General features: G+C 40.8%; 1 protein-coding gene across 1 annotated transcript; it reads right to left on the reverse strand.

Annotated features, from left to right (window-relative positions):
* Positions 1–781: 781 nt before the first annotated feature.
* Positions 782–10,778, reverse strand: LRIT1 (leucine rich repeat, Ig-like and transmembrane domains 1; the record flags this gene model as incomplete). Its single annotated transcript, XM_080348067.1, has 4 exons — positions 10,645–10,778; positions 7,639–8,105; positions 4,266–4,571; positions 782–1,764 (listed from the first exon to the last, which is right to left on the reverse strand). The coding sequence occupies exons 1-4, from the start codon at positions 10,764–10,766 to the stop codon at positions 782–784; spliced, it is 1,878 nt and encodes a 625-aa protein (XP_080204193.1). The 5' UTR covers positions 10,767–10,778.
* Positions 10,779–16,981: the final 6,203 nt, after the last annotated feature.

Here is a 16,981-nt window from a genome sequence, read left to right on the forward strand (position 1 = left end):
CTATAAAACACACTGTACAAATTACAATACAACTAGAAAATGCCAGCTAGGCCTGATCCTACAAGACCTGTGCAGTACTGTTGTCCAATAAAATCTTAAGAATAGTGTTTAGGGCCAAAATGCAATAAAAAAAATGCTCTTTATTATGTATTCTTAGGAGTGGATTGGGTTTTGTTTCTTGATTTCTATCTCCTTTGTGCATTTATCTAAATTCAGAGCATAGAGCTGTTATTATGTTTGACATACTAGAAAGGGTTGCTGTACATCTGTGTTTAGTGATCTATTAAGCATCAAGCTGCATGTTTCATGCAAACACGGGGGATGTAAGAAGTGGTGAGACTCCCAGTCTTCACCTTCATAGATATTTATACTCAAATTACTAAACACTCCCCTGTTTGTCAACCAGAAGAACATCAACAGAGCTGAGAATAAAATACTTAGCGTATTGCAGAAGGTACTAAACAACACCAAGTAAAGCGCACTCAGAAATGTTGCTTAACGTCCTCACACTCAGTGTGCACGCTTCATTTTACAAAAATAGAAGTGGTCCAGGAGAACGAGGCCATTATCACAGCTTTTGACTGGGTACAAAACAGCAAACCCAAAGTGGGAAGAGCAACTTGTTTCTGTGAAGCTTGGGCACCATCTGCCCTCTTGCAGCCTCCTCCAGAACATGTCACAGACAGAAGCATTGACAGGGTGGCCTGCAGTGGTGAAGCAGGGAGTCATATATACAGCCACGTGCTTCCTCCTAGTGAGTTAACAATCAGCCTAGTCGCTATCAGCAAAAGTATTCATTAGGTTGCCCCTCTATTTTTGGTATTGCTTCTGAGTCCACACTGGATCGGGCAGACAGCAGCCTGTTTGACTCATCAGGGGTATGTCTACTCAAGTATTCTCCTTCCACACCTTTTGTCTTGGCCCCAGGAGACAGGCTTTCAAAGGTGACATAGGACTCCTGAATTTCCTTGGGTTTCCGCACAAAGCATTTTTTGCAGCGTCTTTTCAATGCTCCACAGCAGACCACCAGTGTCAGAGGAACAGCAATGACACATGCCACACTGATGACAACCACATTGATGAGCTTCTGAGTCCCTCCCGCACTGGCAACTTCATCTGTGGAAAATATGATGCATTGTTCCTTCCTGGGGATCAGCCCTTTCACACAGACACACATGATATATTTGGTCTTTGGCAGCAGCCCATAAATAGTGACCTTGGTCTTCCCTGGCTCTACATTAATTCGTCGCATGTCTCTCTCTCCAAAGATGGCGTAGAGGACACTGAACACTGTTGTGTTCTTTGCCAGAGGTGCCTTCCAGGCCAGGGTGATACTCTGGTCAGTGTCTCCTATCACCCTGACAGACCTCACTATTCGCTCCGGCTCCTCCTGACCTGTAGGTGGGCTCACCAGCAGGTTTCTGGGGTTGCTATCTTGTGCCATGTCTGGGAGGAGGCCCTCTCCAGTACCCACTCCAGCCCCCAGGGTAGGCACGGTGGAGGTGGTGATAACGTATCTCGCCACCAGTTTGTCATTGTAGGCAGCTGCCTCCATCCCGCTCGCCTTCCCGTTCCATGTGCTTTTGGCATTAGAGTTGGGGTCATCCGTGCTTTCTGAGTCTGTGATGATGAGAGAGATGAATGCCTCTGTTGCTCCCAGAAAATTCTTTGCTTTACAGATGTACTCTCCAGAGTCGAGATAAGAGACTACAGGCAGGCCCAGAATAGACCAGCTCATCCCATCACTTGAAATCTCTTGGTGAACTGCAAGGAAGTAAAAATGTAAAATATATAGGCAATAATCAATAGAATTAATAACACGTTTGTAAAATGTTAAGATTAAATCAACCAAATGTCTGCTTGATACAGTAGAATCGTAATTATTTTTGCCACCAAGAACATTACCAAATCAAAGTAAATCCAAGAAAAAGGGACATGAACACTAAAATTAGGTTATGTTGGGATTTACACTGCTTCAGACCAAATGTATGTGAAGCACTGATGCTATTTTCTCCCAACTGATGTACAGTTTGAAAACAGAACAGGAAAGGTTCTTCCATTAAAAAAGGAAAAATGCTTCAAAGCTCTTATGTAGGTACAATACTTAAAAGAGTGGAAGGAGTGAGTGGTAACACAACCTAGTTGAACATTAGATGCACTTCTCTCACTCACAGAAACTACAAACAGCAGGAGGTCTTCTAAAAATTTTGTATGACTAGTTTAGACGGTACGGAGAAAAAACAGCTGAAAAATAATATCCCTTTTACTCCTAAATTAATGCAGTTTTTATATTAGGTCAAACACACAAAAGTCTAATCATTTACCACTGAATGATATATACACAGCTGAGTGCTGATTTTCTCTCTTGGTCTACAAGAAGGCTAAAATTAGCTTTATTTTCCTTTTTCTATTCGTGCAGGAAAAAAAAAAAAAAAAGGAGCTGGGATCATGCAGGAGGGTAAAATACCTTCTTCATTACTTAACCAGCCTCCTTGGGATGAGCACATACTATCTTTCCCATTGAAAGGTAAACCAGGGAGATGTCTGGAAGGCAAAGCTAAGACAGGATACAAACTTCTCCCAAGCCCTCATGGGGTCAGCATCCAGCCTTGGCAACCAGGGCATGTTCCAATGGTAGTGTAATACAATGCCAGAAGAAGTTACTTTTTCAGTTTAAGTATTTACTGAATGGGTATATTAGAAAACATAAAGCTACCAATCATCCTACAGTACTTCCCCATACATACAGACTGTGGGCTGTTGCTCACTCCCTTCTATTCAGAACACCAGCATTTCAGACATATTATAACATTGGCACAGAAGCTGCCATTGCTGAGAAATAATGTATATTTTCAGCCAACTTTTTATTGAAAGGTATTAAAATTTTATTTAATGGGGCACAAAACACATCATTCTCAATTGTAGCTCAAAGCAAACTCAACATATGCTTTGAGGAAAGCATCCTGTTTGTTTTTTGTCGCTCTTCTTTTTTTGGGGGAGGGCTCTCTTTCAAATGCAGGAATGTTCACAGCGCAACGGATAGACATTTTAATTATGAAGAGCAGCTCTGCTACATCCTGCACATTGTGCACAACACAGCAATCACTTGTGAAGATCCCAAAAATTATATTTATTACAAGTGGTTCTACTATTGTGTAAGAAAAATGCTCTCTCCCCTGTTTCTGTGCACCGAGGAGCCCAGTAACACTTTGAAGATCAGACTCCATCATTAGCGAGTTTAGACACTCCATGACAGTTAGAGCCAGGCCTAGGAGATGGAAGCATTCAGGGGAGGTTGGAGGGATGAAGGTTCAGATCTTGATCTAAAACCTCTTGGGCAAAAAGCTAAGGACAACTGCCTTGAGTACAGCAAAGGTTTCTTCTCTAAATTCCCCACACATTAAAGGACCAACATTGCAATTTTAAGTCCAGATATTCCTGCAAATTGAAATGAAAACATGATGGTTGATCACAAAATCAGTGGTTGGTTGAAGGTTTCCCCTACAAGAGGGGCGAGCACAGAAAAGGGACACAGTCGGTGTTTCTCCCATGGAGCATTTTCCCAAGAAACCTTGTCAGTCCATCGGATATGAACCATTTCTTGGAAGCACTGTCACTGAAGTATTATATCCTTCAGCAGTTTAGTGGCTTTTTAATCTTTTAATATATCACTAATGTTGCATGTTTGCAACCTTTTCTTTCTTTGTTACAGTACATTTGAACCCCAGTTGAATTCATAACAGATCTCTCTGCCAGAGATCTTTATGAATGGATTAAGAGCAGCTCACCATTAGTCTCAAAAACCCATAAAACAACTCAATGGGAAGCCTTTTAAGTGACTTAATAACTAAACAACTAACACAAAGCAGCCTCTTGCTACAGCTGGATATATTTCATTTCTTCAGCTCCAACAGACTCGCAGAAAACCCCTTGACTTGTCTCATCACTACCACAATTGTTACGAAACAAAGCACATCAAACTTTTTACACATGATGTAGTATACATTTATCTGATGACATTTACCTCAACATATACATAACTTTATAGTCGATAGAAAACCATAATGCAATAATGAATTATACACAATACTTTTGTGAATTATAGTATCTTAATTTTGCATCACTTTCTTTTTGGTGGTCTTTTGTCAGTGGGAAGGATCAGTTGTCAATATAAGCTTTCATTTGCTGAATAGCCTGTAGAAAATAAAGATGTAGGTCTCCCTCACCCAGTCCATGTGTACATGAAAAGCTTAAACCAAACCCACCTGTGCCATTTAGTTGAGCACCATCCGCCCTTCTCCAACTGAGCTCAGGAATGGGCATCCCTGTTGTCCCACATCGCAGTAGCACAGTGCTGCCCAGGATGGTCTTTACTTTGGCCACGGATGTATGTACAACGGGGCTTTGACACTTCCTTAGCTCGACTTGGCTGAAGGAGACTCCTGCAAGGCTCCGGGGGGTGAAGCATTTCAGCCTGGGCTCAATGAACGCTATGTTAGGAGACTGGAAATTTAGAAAATGGACCATTTCATACAGACTGCAGTCACATACCCAAGGATTGTCTTGCAAGCCTGTCAAAATCAAACAGAGTACTAGGTCACTCCAACAGCACCTTTTGTTTCTATTTTTCAGCAGAACAAACTGTGATAGGCTCCTAATCTACTCTGGTAAGGACTGTCTGTGCATATGCAGGATATGTGGGAAAGTGGGTGTTGCCCTGACAGCCTCCTGATGCTGTTGGCTGAGACTGATGGATCCCATATTTACTAGAATGGAAAAAATGTGGCTTGCTAATGGATCTAAAAATCTGGACTTGAAATCATTATTCTTTAAATCCAAAGCAACATTATTCATGGTTTATTTGTTTTAGAGTGTGGATTTTTTTCATATGAAGAAACCATGGAGTCTCTTCCTTAGGCTAGAAAATTCTCCCTACAAGAGATTATTAAAATATTAGCCAGATTTTCATGCCAACTGTCAGGCCTGCAATAGGTATAGGTGATCCTACTTGACTGTAAGAGGCCTATTCCAGTCCATAATTCACATTTGATAAGACAAAAGAACTGTTTTAAGGAGTAGATTAAGAAGCAGATTGTCATGGTATAGAAAAAGAACATAAATAGACAATAACTATATTAAGAATATACACATAGAAGGGGATATATTGAAGAATACACTCCTGTTTCAGAGTTCCAGAACGTTTCTCTATTTCTTTTTTCTGCTATTTCAGTGTGGGTTTATTGAACTGAAATTCTGAAAAAAATGAGACATTATTAAGAACAGACCTGTGAAGATGGTACTGAAAAAGCAAAATCAGTACTAGAGCAATGCAGAAACAGAAGTTGCTGTATTCTGATGGAATATGTGTCAGCCTGCTTACAAATATTCACATTCACCAGTCCTATGGACAGTTTATGGTCTCTGATGACTTTACCTAGCAGAATTGGCATGGGGGATATTTATACCATCTAACTAAGCCCAGACATGGATATGAAACCCAAGCCAGGAGCGCAATGTCCCAGGCCTCCTACCTGCCACAGGAGTGAGCCCTGCTCCCTCCAAGGGGGCTTCACCGCTTTTCTGCAGGCAGCCCAAGGACATGGCTCAGGGCTGGCAACTGCCTGAAACTGAAGTACTAATACTCCCTTGATTCCCGGCAGGAGGAAATGACAGCTGCCCACCCTGAGGTCAGTTGTTTTATGGCATTTTTGCTAGATGCTTACTTCTGATTCCATGCACTAGATAACAACTTGTTGCAGATTCCCTTAGCAGGTACCCCAGCTTCATTTGATGCTGTGGCACCCCCAAATCCCCACTGAGCCCTTTGATGCCCTGCACAGCACAGTCCTGTGGGCTCACAAGGAGAATCCTCATGTGCAAAAGCTTGTAGCCTGGACACTATCAGTCAATAAGCTACCGCTGGAAGACTTCTTGAAGTAGTCTAAAAGCAAGAGCTCTGAAGAAGAGTCACAATGATGCACTGTAGACAAAGGAAGGGAGAGGGCTGACTCTTCATTATTCAAGGACTTTTTTATGCCTCGATGAGTAACAGACATGGGCAGAGTGAAACAGAAACATGCAGCTGTGTTCTCCCATTCTGCTCTTGTGAGGGACCTGCGTTTCATATACCGGGTCCCTAGAGGTGTCAGCAGAATAGGACTTAGAAGATAGAGTGTCTATACATTACCACATTAATCTTAGTATTTTACTCATCTGCCTACATGATTTTTTTAGGATCCTGGTACAAACAGCCTGTGCACAGCTGGCTATGTAAACACTCAGGTTGGTCACGAGCATCAAGGCATGATCTGTTCTTCTTGTCAAAATACTCTACATTTTTATATGTAACTTGACCCTAAAAAAAATGAATAAAGAAAAGAGTATGATCTAGGCAGTGTCTTGTCATTCCACAAATTAAACCAGCAATCCCAACAGACAGCTTTGGCTTAAAGAACTTGATACCACATCTGGCAAAAAAAAAAGATGATGAAACATCTGCTCTTTTCCTGATGCTAATGAAACCTTAAACAACATCTGCTAAGGACACTAAAAGCTTTGTAGGTAGAAATTTGAATATTTTTAAGCTGTTGTATCTCTTTCCACTGCAATCTGGTTTTAAAAACTTTAATTCCCCAAATTTATGCAAAGAACAAAGAGTAATGAGTACTTCCCAGAGTGAGAGAAAACGTGCAGTGTCTCTGGTGAGATTATCAGCAAGTGTCTGAACTCACACCCATGGCTCTAGAGGCAGCACACGCAGATGCGCACAGCCTGCAGATCAAGCAGTCAGTGGAGCTGGGTCAGCTCATAGCAAGTGAAGACAGCAGATGGCAACAACTCTGAACCATCGTTGACTTGCTGTGGATTTGAATCAGTGCTCGATGACTAAAAGGCTGAATAGTAATCCCTTGAACTAGTAAATGTGCTCAAAACCTCATCTGGGGATAGTGCAACTCAGAGAATTCAAGACAGTCATCTGTAATATGCCCTCTGACACAAAACCAGACAATTGCCCAGAGGCCACACTTATGAGTAGCTTAGAATTGTCACCAAAAAGTGGATTCTTCTAACTTTATACCTGCTCTTGAAGGTAACACTGTCTTAGTGGCTTTGGGCAGACTAGGGTTTAATTCTGTGTGAACAGATAAACAAGGCTCTGGAAAGAGACACACACTGGGAAAACTGTTAGTCCTGACCCAGATGTTATGCTCAGTGACAGCTTTATTCCTCTTTAATTGGGACATAATAAATATCTATCTTTTACTTAATGCTGCTTAAAATGGATCGATACCATAGGAACTGTTATTAGAAAACAGCACATGAACAATGTAGCACTCTAATCATATTTATATTTCTGTCAAAAATGGCAGTGTCAATAAATAAAAAGGGTTTGAGCCAAAATCATCAGTTTTGTGTCATAAGGCTTAAAAAGTGAGGGATTAATTTTATGGTGTAATAAGCCAGGGGCTGGCAGCCTGAGGTGAGTTTGTTAATACATAAATGAATTTGGATACTTTATATGGGGTATTGAATTAGCAGTATACTTGCTATGGTAACCAGAGTGGGTGAAATTTCTGCAATAAGATGTGGAGCTCTTGTCATTTGTGCCCCCTGCGAAATGACAGGCACTTCTCTTACCTAGGATGATCTTGGAGTTATCATTGGGGAAGTAAGGAACAGTCTGGAGGTTGGCCCAGGTGGCAATAAGAGCCTGAGGAAGAGTCATTAGCTTGTTGCTAGACAGGTCCAGGTATGTGATATTCTTGATATAACGTGCAGCATCTGGAGGGATTGAGGTAAGTTCATTGTTGTGTAAATCCAGAAGCCTTAGCTGTGGCATATCTGCCAGGGTTTCCCAGGGGAATGATATTAAGTCATTCCCATCCAGCCTTAGCTCCTGCAAGCGACGGAGGCCCTTGAAGGTGATCCCGCTGAGGCTGGCCAGGGAGTTATAGGGCATCCAGAGGTATTCCAGGTTGTGGAGTGCATGGAAAGCCTCTCCTGGCACTCTGCGGATGGCTGTCTTTTCTATCCGAAGCTTGGATGTATCTACAGGGATGTTCACGGGAGTGAGGGTCATCTCTGGGTCATTACACAGCACTGTCCTGGTGGGGGAACACAAACACAAGTATGACTTTCTTATATTTTGAAAAGGTTTTGAAACTTTATTTTAAAGCAAGATTTTTATCTGCCTTTCTTTTTTTCACAAGCTTTCTTCTTGTCATTTCTTCCTTGCTACTGATCTCTTTATCATCGCCACAAGTACATCAACTTGCAGTAATTCATATGTACTCTCCGACTGTAGAAACTATAGTGTTGTGCCTCTCCTGGAGTGGTATGAGTCTGAATCTGAGTCTGGCCCATATAGCATTTCTGCTTCTTTTTTTTTCTTCAATTTTTTTAGAGTACTTATGATAGACAGCAGTGACAACATTCATGGATAACAGAGGATTCTAGTGCATGTTAAAACAAAAGGATCCATAATTGAACAATAAAATACATACAAAAAGAAGCCTTATTGAAGCGTGGGATGGCAGGAAGTAATATAGATTAAATACAGCACAGGACCTTTGGTTTGTGAAATGAGGATAGGAAAGTCAGATAACAACTCACTGGAAATATACTACAGCAAGCTCTGCTTTACTACGAAATAGTTGGAAAGGTGAGTACAAATGGTAGCAGTCACCGCACTGCAGACATGTACAGTTATGAAAGTGCAGAAAATTAACATTTTGGAAAATGCTATATTAAAAGCCAGGCATATTTACATGTCTTATCATTCCTTCCCATTTCTAATTTTTAGAGATCAAATCATGAAAACCCTATGCTGCATTTTCGTAGCCTTCATACAAGAAGCTGTGACTTCAGCTTTGCCAAGATGTGGGATTGTAGATAGCCATGAGGAATGAAGTGAGACAAAATAGATCTCTCAGACTGCACTTTAATTTGCCTATCAGCAAGGAAAGACAAATTCTTAACAAAATACAAAACCACCTTGCAAAAGGTAAGAGGTTACGTAGGTATGTCCCACACCACATGCTAAACAAGATACCGCAAGAAATATAATGCGATCAGTCAAATAACATTTTCTTACCATACTGCCTGGCTGATAAATAGAATACTACAAAGCTGCCCAAACTAGATTGACTTTGGCTGAAAGCACTTATTCTTCTACTCTCAACAAAAACAAATAACATCACTGTACTGCTTATGCAAGTTTCCTGGAGTTAAATGTTATTTGATCCTACAGTTAAATTGTTGATTTACAATCAAAGCATAGTACATTACTCTAACCCAGAATTTTTATGTGGCATTCAATGCTACCCACACTCAGCTGAAAGTTGAGATTTTTAGGAAGAAAAAAAATCTATCATTAAGAAAAATCCAGAAATTCTCTTTCAATAAAACCTTTTTTTATATGCACAGGCATGACACAAAATGTTTGGTAACAGAGACACTATGGCAGTAAAACAGTATGTTCCTCACAGTGTCCCTAAACTATGTCAGTGAGCACTAACCATTTAATCTGTGGGATAATCTCTTTCTACTAGTTAGAAATATGAATCATAATGCAGGAAAAAGAGGTGACATTATGCTCCTTAACGGACTAATGGATATTTGCTTTATCTTACCAAAACACACTACAGCTTTTTAGAGTCACTGAGAGGAAATTCCCCTGGGAACTGTGACATTTATGGAGCAACAATTGGCTCGCCTGCTATTGCACTCCCTTTTAACAATTGTAGACTATTTGTGTCTCTACCACGCTTCTTACTGGGGAAGTTTCTGATATTAACTCTATAGTACCATAAAAAAATATAAGAAAGTAGCTGTATTTCATGGGGACTCAAAATATAGGGGATAGCCTTTCATTTCAGTATTGTAGTCTTGTCTAGAAAAAATTTCTTCAAAAGGATTTTGCAAATACTTTATCACAAAAGACCTTCTACTGTGGATCACACCTTATAAAAAATGTAGCCTGTATTTCATTAAGTCGGATCATTAGTTTGTAATTAACCTTCAGAAAGACTTTTAAATTCAGTCCTCCAGAGAAATGTTTGTACAATGGCATTGCATTAAAAAATGGGTGTCCTTCTGGTCTGGTCTTCTTTAATGGAAAGTTTCCAGTCTGCGAATTATCTTATTTTTTTTATTATGATGACCTTTTTCTTTTTGGTTCATTCTCATCCAGAGTCTATTACTTTGCCTAAAATCTCAAACTGAAGGATTTTTTAAGTAAATGGAATTGCAGTTTTTGTACCACAACATAAACCAAATCTAGTTACACTTTAGAAATAAACCAGCAGAGCAGAATAAAGCCTTTAAAAACTAGCATTTACAGCATAAAGGTTAAAAAAGAAAAAAGTTTAAATTTTATTCCCTTTTTGCCATTGCAGCAGCAGTAATTATGTCGCTTCTGTTCTCACAGAGGAGATGTCCAAATGCTTTCTCTGAAATCAGCTTACTGTGTTTTCAGAAGCTAATCCTCTGCAAATAAAGCTAGAGCACAAAGCAACTGGAAAAATAATGGACACGAATCCGGACATGGTATTTTCTCCTCCAAGCATCCTTACAGAAGAGAAGACATAAAATCCCTGATGCTCAGAGGAAGAGCGGCAACCCCCCGGGAGACCATTGGCGTACCTGGCTTTTGTCCCCTCGCTGAGGCTGTGGAAGGCGCAGCTGCACTGCGATGGGCACGAGCCACCCGCCCATGGCAGCCCTCCGAGCGTGAAGCAGCAGAACAAACTCACCACGATCCACATGGCTACCTGTGCATGGGAAGGACACCTGGGCACTGGACAACGTGAAGGGTTTCACCTATTGTTTTATCCATTGACTGCTCACATCTTGTTAACTGCCTTTCGTTTTCAGCTGCACTGTGATCTCCCAGCCCTCGCTGAGTCCATCAGATAAAAAAGGATAGGCAGGGATTAAGGATGGGGACTTGAGTTATTTTCATGAAGGTGCTTATTGCTTCCTGGAACCGTACAGACAGCATTTCTTCCCTCTGGGAGCCCCAACAAAACACCCTCCTCGGGCAATCTGTGGCTCTTGTGCAAGAGAAAAGCAAACATACTTTTGGGGACCTGCACCACAGGCAAGATAACTGTTATCTGACTGGGAATTAGCAACAAATTACTGCTTCACAGGGAACTGGGAATACTTAAACCGGTTTCTTGTGCTAATGGAACGTAAGCCTCCTATATAAGAATACTGAAAACATACACTGATACAATTAGAAGGCTTTATTTTCTTTTTAAAACTTCTAGTTTGATCAAGAAATTATTGAACTGTTGGCAGCATGCCTGATATTAATAAACAATAACCCAATAAATATGCACATATTTCAGTTTATATCAGGGCTAGCGCACACCTCTAGAACTGAGCACCATGCTATGACCTGCTGATCCAGCAAAGCCCAGCTGTGGGACCATTTTTGGGTGTGTTGCCTGATGCAGGGCCATGGACAGCTTCAGGAATGCTAAGAAAAGCTCAACTCTGTCTTAAGCAAAGCCCAGAGTGGAGCGTCAAATTAATTTTGTCCACTTCCCTTGAAGACAGTTGTTTCTCACCCATTAGCAAAGGCAGCCATAATGGCAAACTGATGGAGACCACCCATGTTTTCAGCAGTCTTCATCTGACTCCAAAGAACACAATACATGTGAGAAAAGCTGAGTCCAAATATGCACAAATATAAAGCTTAAGAGGTTGCTTCTTGAGACAGGAGCATAATTCTGTTCATACTAGCAAGGACATCTCAGGTTTATATAGACTATTTTCTGTTGGGTACAAAACTGTATCAATCACTCATACCACAGATGTGTAACACTCCCTTAAAAAAAAAGCTTTGGAGAAACTAATAGATGATTACTTTCAACCTGATCAGATTGCTACTCCCCCGCTTCCCGGCCATACTACATTACAGCTTTGGCAGAAAAAAAATTACCCTTATGTCAGACACAAAACAGAAGACACAAGTTAAAAGTTAACAGAAAGGAGGATTAACTGAATGCAGCTGAACAGCTAGTGATAAAGCACTAACCAGATAATACTCCTTCAGCAATGCTTTAGGAAAATATTTCTTTTCCAGTTGTGCAGCTCAGGAAAGCCTCAGTGTCCAGCAGTGTTACAGGGGAGAGTCCCAGATGCCTCACTCCAGTGTAAAACACGAGCAATTGTACTAAAATCCTGGACCCTATTAACTCAATAGGAACTCTGCCATCTGCTTTACCCAAGGAAATGGGAGTGTGGGATCAAATGTGTCTGATTGAGGCAGAAACCGCCTGGCATCCTGCTGGCCTTTCACACTGGCCACTTTCCAGCTCCCTTTGCTTAAGATCAGAGAAAAAGGGGAAAGGAATTACGACGACAAAGATTTCTCTAAAAGTTAGTGGGGGTGTGGATCTTAATTATAGTCAAATTAATTAGAAAAATTGTTCACAGTCTCTTCTGTCAGTGTTTGAAGATGCCACAGCTCTCCTATCCACCTAAATTCAGATTTCCCTAGGAGAGAAGTATAGTTCTGCATCTTTTTAAAAGCCTGATTGTATCTACAGCTGCCCTTCTGCAGAGATGCACAGAAGAAACAAACCACATGAACTGCCATAAAGCCAGGGAAGAAACAGGAACAATTTCACCCAAAAGACATTTTGGAGGTTACAAGAAAACATTTTTTTAAAAAGAGAGCAAACAAACAACAAAAACAGAAAACTACCACAAAACATTCCACATGCAAACATTCCACCTGAGAGTGCTATGACAGACAGATGTTCTGAAAAGCTGTTGTGGATGTTACACCTCAAAACTCAAATCTTGTCCATGCTTGTGCAGCCATCTCAGATCCCTAACAAAAGACTAGTCCAAGGCAGCTGTCAGGATAGACAAGATGTTCCAAAATAAGTGTGACCTGGGAAACCAGAGTTGCCTATTGCTGCAGCTGGTCTCTTCTCCTGTTGGCAACAGAGGGAGTTGAGGGAGCTCAGTTCACCAGCTAAGCTGGGTGCAGAAGCCTACATGGTGAAACTACCCTCATGTCTCCACTGCTTCCCCACTACCCCTGCTCTCCTGCCCAGGATGAGGATCAGCTTGTGCGAGGAGGATCCCCATGGGATAAACTGGCTGAAATAGCTTTACCTCCAGAGTCCACCTCCCCCCTCTCCTTTCCAACACTTGTTCCTGTTGCGGACCTGTTGGCTTTGTTTTTCCTGTCACATACGTAATCAGAAGTTACCAGTCAGAAGTGCAGCAATAACATACCTATTCCTACATACAAATTACCTGAAGGTTGATAAGTATGTTACAGCAACAGCGCAAGGCATTGTTCCTAACAAAGACTGTTTACCAGGATTTCTAGCGTATAGCTGTTTTCATGCAGAATTCATCCTGTGTTCTTCAGCAGAATGAAATTACACTGGCAATTTTTCAATAATTCTGGGTAATGAACTCTCAGAGTTTCAAGATAATCTAGATGTGGTTTGGGGCTAACTATTAAACATACATTTCATGGTGCCATAGTTTTGCATAAGCTTGTTTCATAAGTAGCTCTGATAATTAATTAAGGCTTGAAGAAAGCACTTACCAAGAGGGTGGCCCAAAGGATTCTTTTTCCCCATGGTATTTTCGCATTCTACATTTATAGTAGTTCAAAGGGAAATTCAAGTATCTCATTATTTATTTCCAGAGATATGAAAACACGATGCAGTGCTGCTCATTAAATATCTCTAGTTGTTCTCTTATTGACTCCCATTAGGCCCCATTTCTAGATTTAATGATTTCTCAGTTCCCTTAATGATCTCCAAGCTAAGACTTAAGCTCATCTGTTTTTGTAGTGCACTCATTGGTCAACTTGCCTTACTGTTCAGACTCTGCCTCAGCTCAATACTCATGACATTGACTGAAACATCTCTCTCCCCAGTGAAGCTGAATTCTACTTGAAAAAGCAATTCAACATAATTAACCTCTTGCCTCCGTTTTTTTCAATGCATCTGATAAAGTGGTTTCCCTCCATTGGAGCTCTGGAATAATAAACTTGTAGAAAGTAGCCAGTAAGTGTATGGTAAGATTTGCTTTCATGAACCTCAATTTTGACTCACAAATGAAACATCTAAGTTACAACTAAATGCTGAGAGCAATACAAGTAACTTTAATTTATAAAAAACAGCAGTAATCAATAAAGCATGCCTTAGCACCTGCTAATGCTATGCACTTTGTCAAGAAAGCTGCTCTTTAGTTAATGTGACAGACTCCCTTCTGAATAAGACAGAGAAAGATGTGGTTGTAGGCTAAGAGATTAATAAAACAAGGTAAATAAAAGTGGTAACATTAACATGTTTCTCACCTTGGAAGTGTATCCACAAGTTTAAGGTTGAGGTTTTCCTCCTCATTTCCTCCTTATTGGTACCTCACCATCAAATGATGTAAATGATGGGTTAAGCATCAAGCCACAGATATACCTGTGTTAGTCGTGATCTGAATGGCCAAGAGCGTGGGACTGGCCTCACTTGAGGAAACTCAACAAGAGGTTCACCAGGAGGTGAGGAAACCAGCTCCAGTTTTGGGTTTGGACATAAGCAGCTGGAGGAAGAGGAAAAGGAGGAAGACCTCAGTGCACAGGGAGCAATACGTTCCCCTGGTGCAGAGGCTTCATAGATGTAACAGAAAGGAGCAGGCAGAGGACAGAGTTGGTAAAACAAAGGCAATGAAACAAGATGCCTGAAAACAAAAGGGCAGATGCCAGTACCCGCACTTCAGGGACTGCATGGCAGGAACGGCAAGCACATGTAAGGCAGCATTGGTGAGGAGGCTGCAAGAAGATGCTGCTTCTTCTGGTTACATCCATGCTGCCTTCCTAATTCAGTGAGATGAAAAAGATAAAATTGCAAGCAAAATCTGGCTACTGTGTCCAATAGACCATGTATTCACTTTTACCCACAGTTCTGGTTTGTCCTGACGCATTCGTTTGCAGCACAACAGCTTTCTAGATCTTCACGGTATTTTTAAGGTTTAATTGTTTACTTCCTCCCAACTACTGAACAGTTATTCACATGTTATGCTAATTAATTTAACATAAACACTAATGAGCTAATTTCCTTGTAGGTGCAGGTCATATTTATATGAGACTTCTTAAAATCAATATCACCTTTTGCAAGTGCCAAAGGTACCAGTGCAGACTAAAAACATTTTTTCATGGCAGCCAATTCCATTCCATAATGAAACTAGTGGGAGTTAGGCCCTTCACTTCCATGGGCACAAAATTCTGCACTCTAAATCATAAAAATAGTGCTCCTTGCTGCTTACTTAGGAAGTAAACAGTTTCTTCTCTGCATCAAGCTAAAAATACTGGCTGGAGAAAAAAACATGTAAAGAAGCAGCCTGCAAGTGTTATTCAGCAGAAGTGTAAGAATTTGTTTTGCATTCTCTGAGAATAGCCAGATCCCCTATTTACATTTTTAGTGTAAGCAAATGCAAAGTAAATGGGATCAAAGTCTACTGTCAGAAAAGTTCAGCACATGGCAATCTTTCCTATCTACCCTAAGTGGGGTATAATGTAGAGAAATTTTGTTTTGTTTTTAATAAGATTAGGTTAATTACTTGATATTATGTTTCCATTTTTTCCCATGTAGACTTTTTGAACCCGTAAGTGTTTTATGAGCAAATTCTACTCACAAGGTCAAAAGCAAAACTTGAGTGACAAACTCAGGATGCTTCACTAAGACAGTCATTTTTAATATGGCCATTGGTCAGAATTTATTTTTACTTCTTTTCCCCACGTGCTTAGAGAAATATGACATAAAGCAAATAAACCAGCATATTTTATATTAAATGAAAGCCATAGAATACCTTATTATCATTATTTCATCTAAAAGGTTTTATTAGCAGGCAACACAGGCCAGACACTAAATCAATTTCATTAGGTAAATGCATGTCCAAGAAGCTTCTGGCAGGGCACATCTTGTAAAGCAGAAAATCCTTCCCACTGATGCAAGTTGAGAGCACGTTAATGCATTACATCATTCTAAATTGGATCTTGCACTTAATGCTTATGAAGGCAGCTCCTCCAGACCTCTAGGACTGAAGTCATTAATAGGTCTCTAGGCATGCCAAAGAAATAAAATAAAACCAAACAGTTTTTGGCATGGAGCATTAAAAGTCTATCAGTGGTATTTATTTTGTGTATACATTTACCTAGGTTGTTATATCCAGTGCACAACAGTAGAAGCGAGTACAGACCTCTAACCCAAGGGGAACATTAGTGCATACACTTCCCTTATGCATGCAGCATTTGACCCATTTCTGTCCATGCAGCAGAAGCTGCTTCACAAGGCTACGCTGCAACCAGCAACACTCAGCGAGGCAACATCTAGCAGAAGATGGAGGTGTAAACCAGTCCATCTCATCTCTCCCTCTTTCTTCCTTTTGAGGCTTGTGCACCTAGGCAGGTCTCATCATGACTGACACGAATTTAGAGTGTTGGGTATCCAGGACCTCCAGGTCCCAGGGGAGAACCAACCCCAACCAACCATTAAGGCAAGTTTGGCCCTGGGGTGAAGGATATGACACTAACTCTTGCCTCACCTTAAGGGAGCACTCTGGCAGCCACTGTAGCCATGGCTTTTCTATTCTTCTCCAAAGGCCCCACAGGGACAGGCAAATGCCGCTGAGGCTGGATGTACAGGATCCCAGAACAAAATTCTCTGGGACAAGCTCTCTGTAAACTCCTCTGCAGAGGGAAAACAGCAGATGAAATAACTGTGTCTTTCTTAAAAGCCCTCTGCAAACCTGTCTTTGAAGCTATTAGTTTTGAGCACTAATGAGAGTGAATTTGTGTCCCCCACTAGATGGAAGCTGGAACATACTTCCACCCACAAACAAGAAATGCACAGAAAATAAGTATAATTCCATGTCAGTAAATGTTTTAACTACCATGAAACCATTCACCATGGTAATGTAAAAAAATAACACAAATGTGAAAAACACA

Source organism: Nesoenas mayeri (genome assembly GCF_963082525.1).
Source record: "Nesoenas mayeri genome assembly, chromosome: 7".
NCBI classification, from domain to species: domain Eukaryota; kingdom Metazoa; phylum Chordata; class Aves; order Columbiformes; family Columbidae; genus Nesoenas; species Nesoenas mayeri.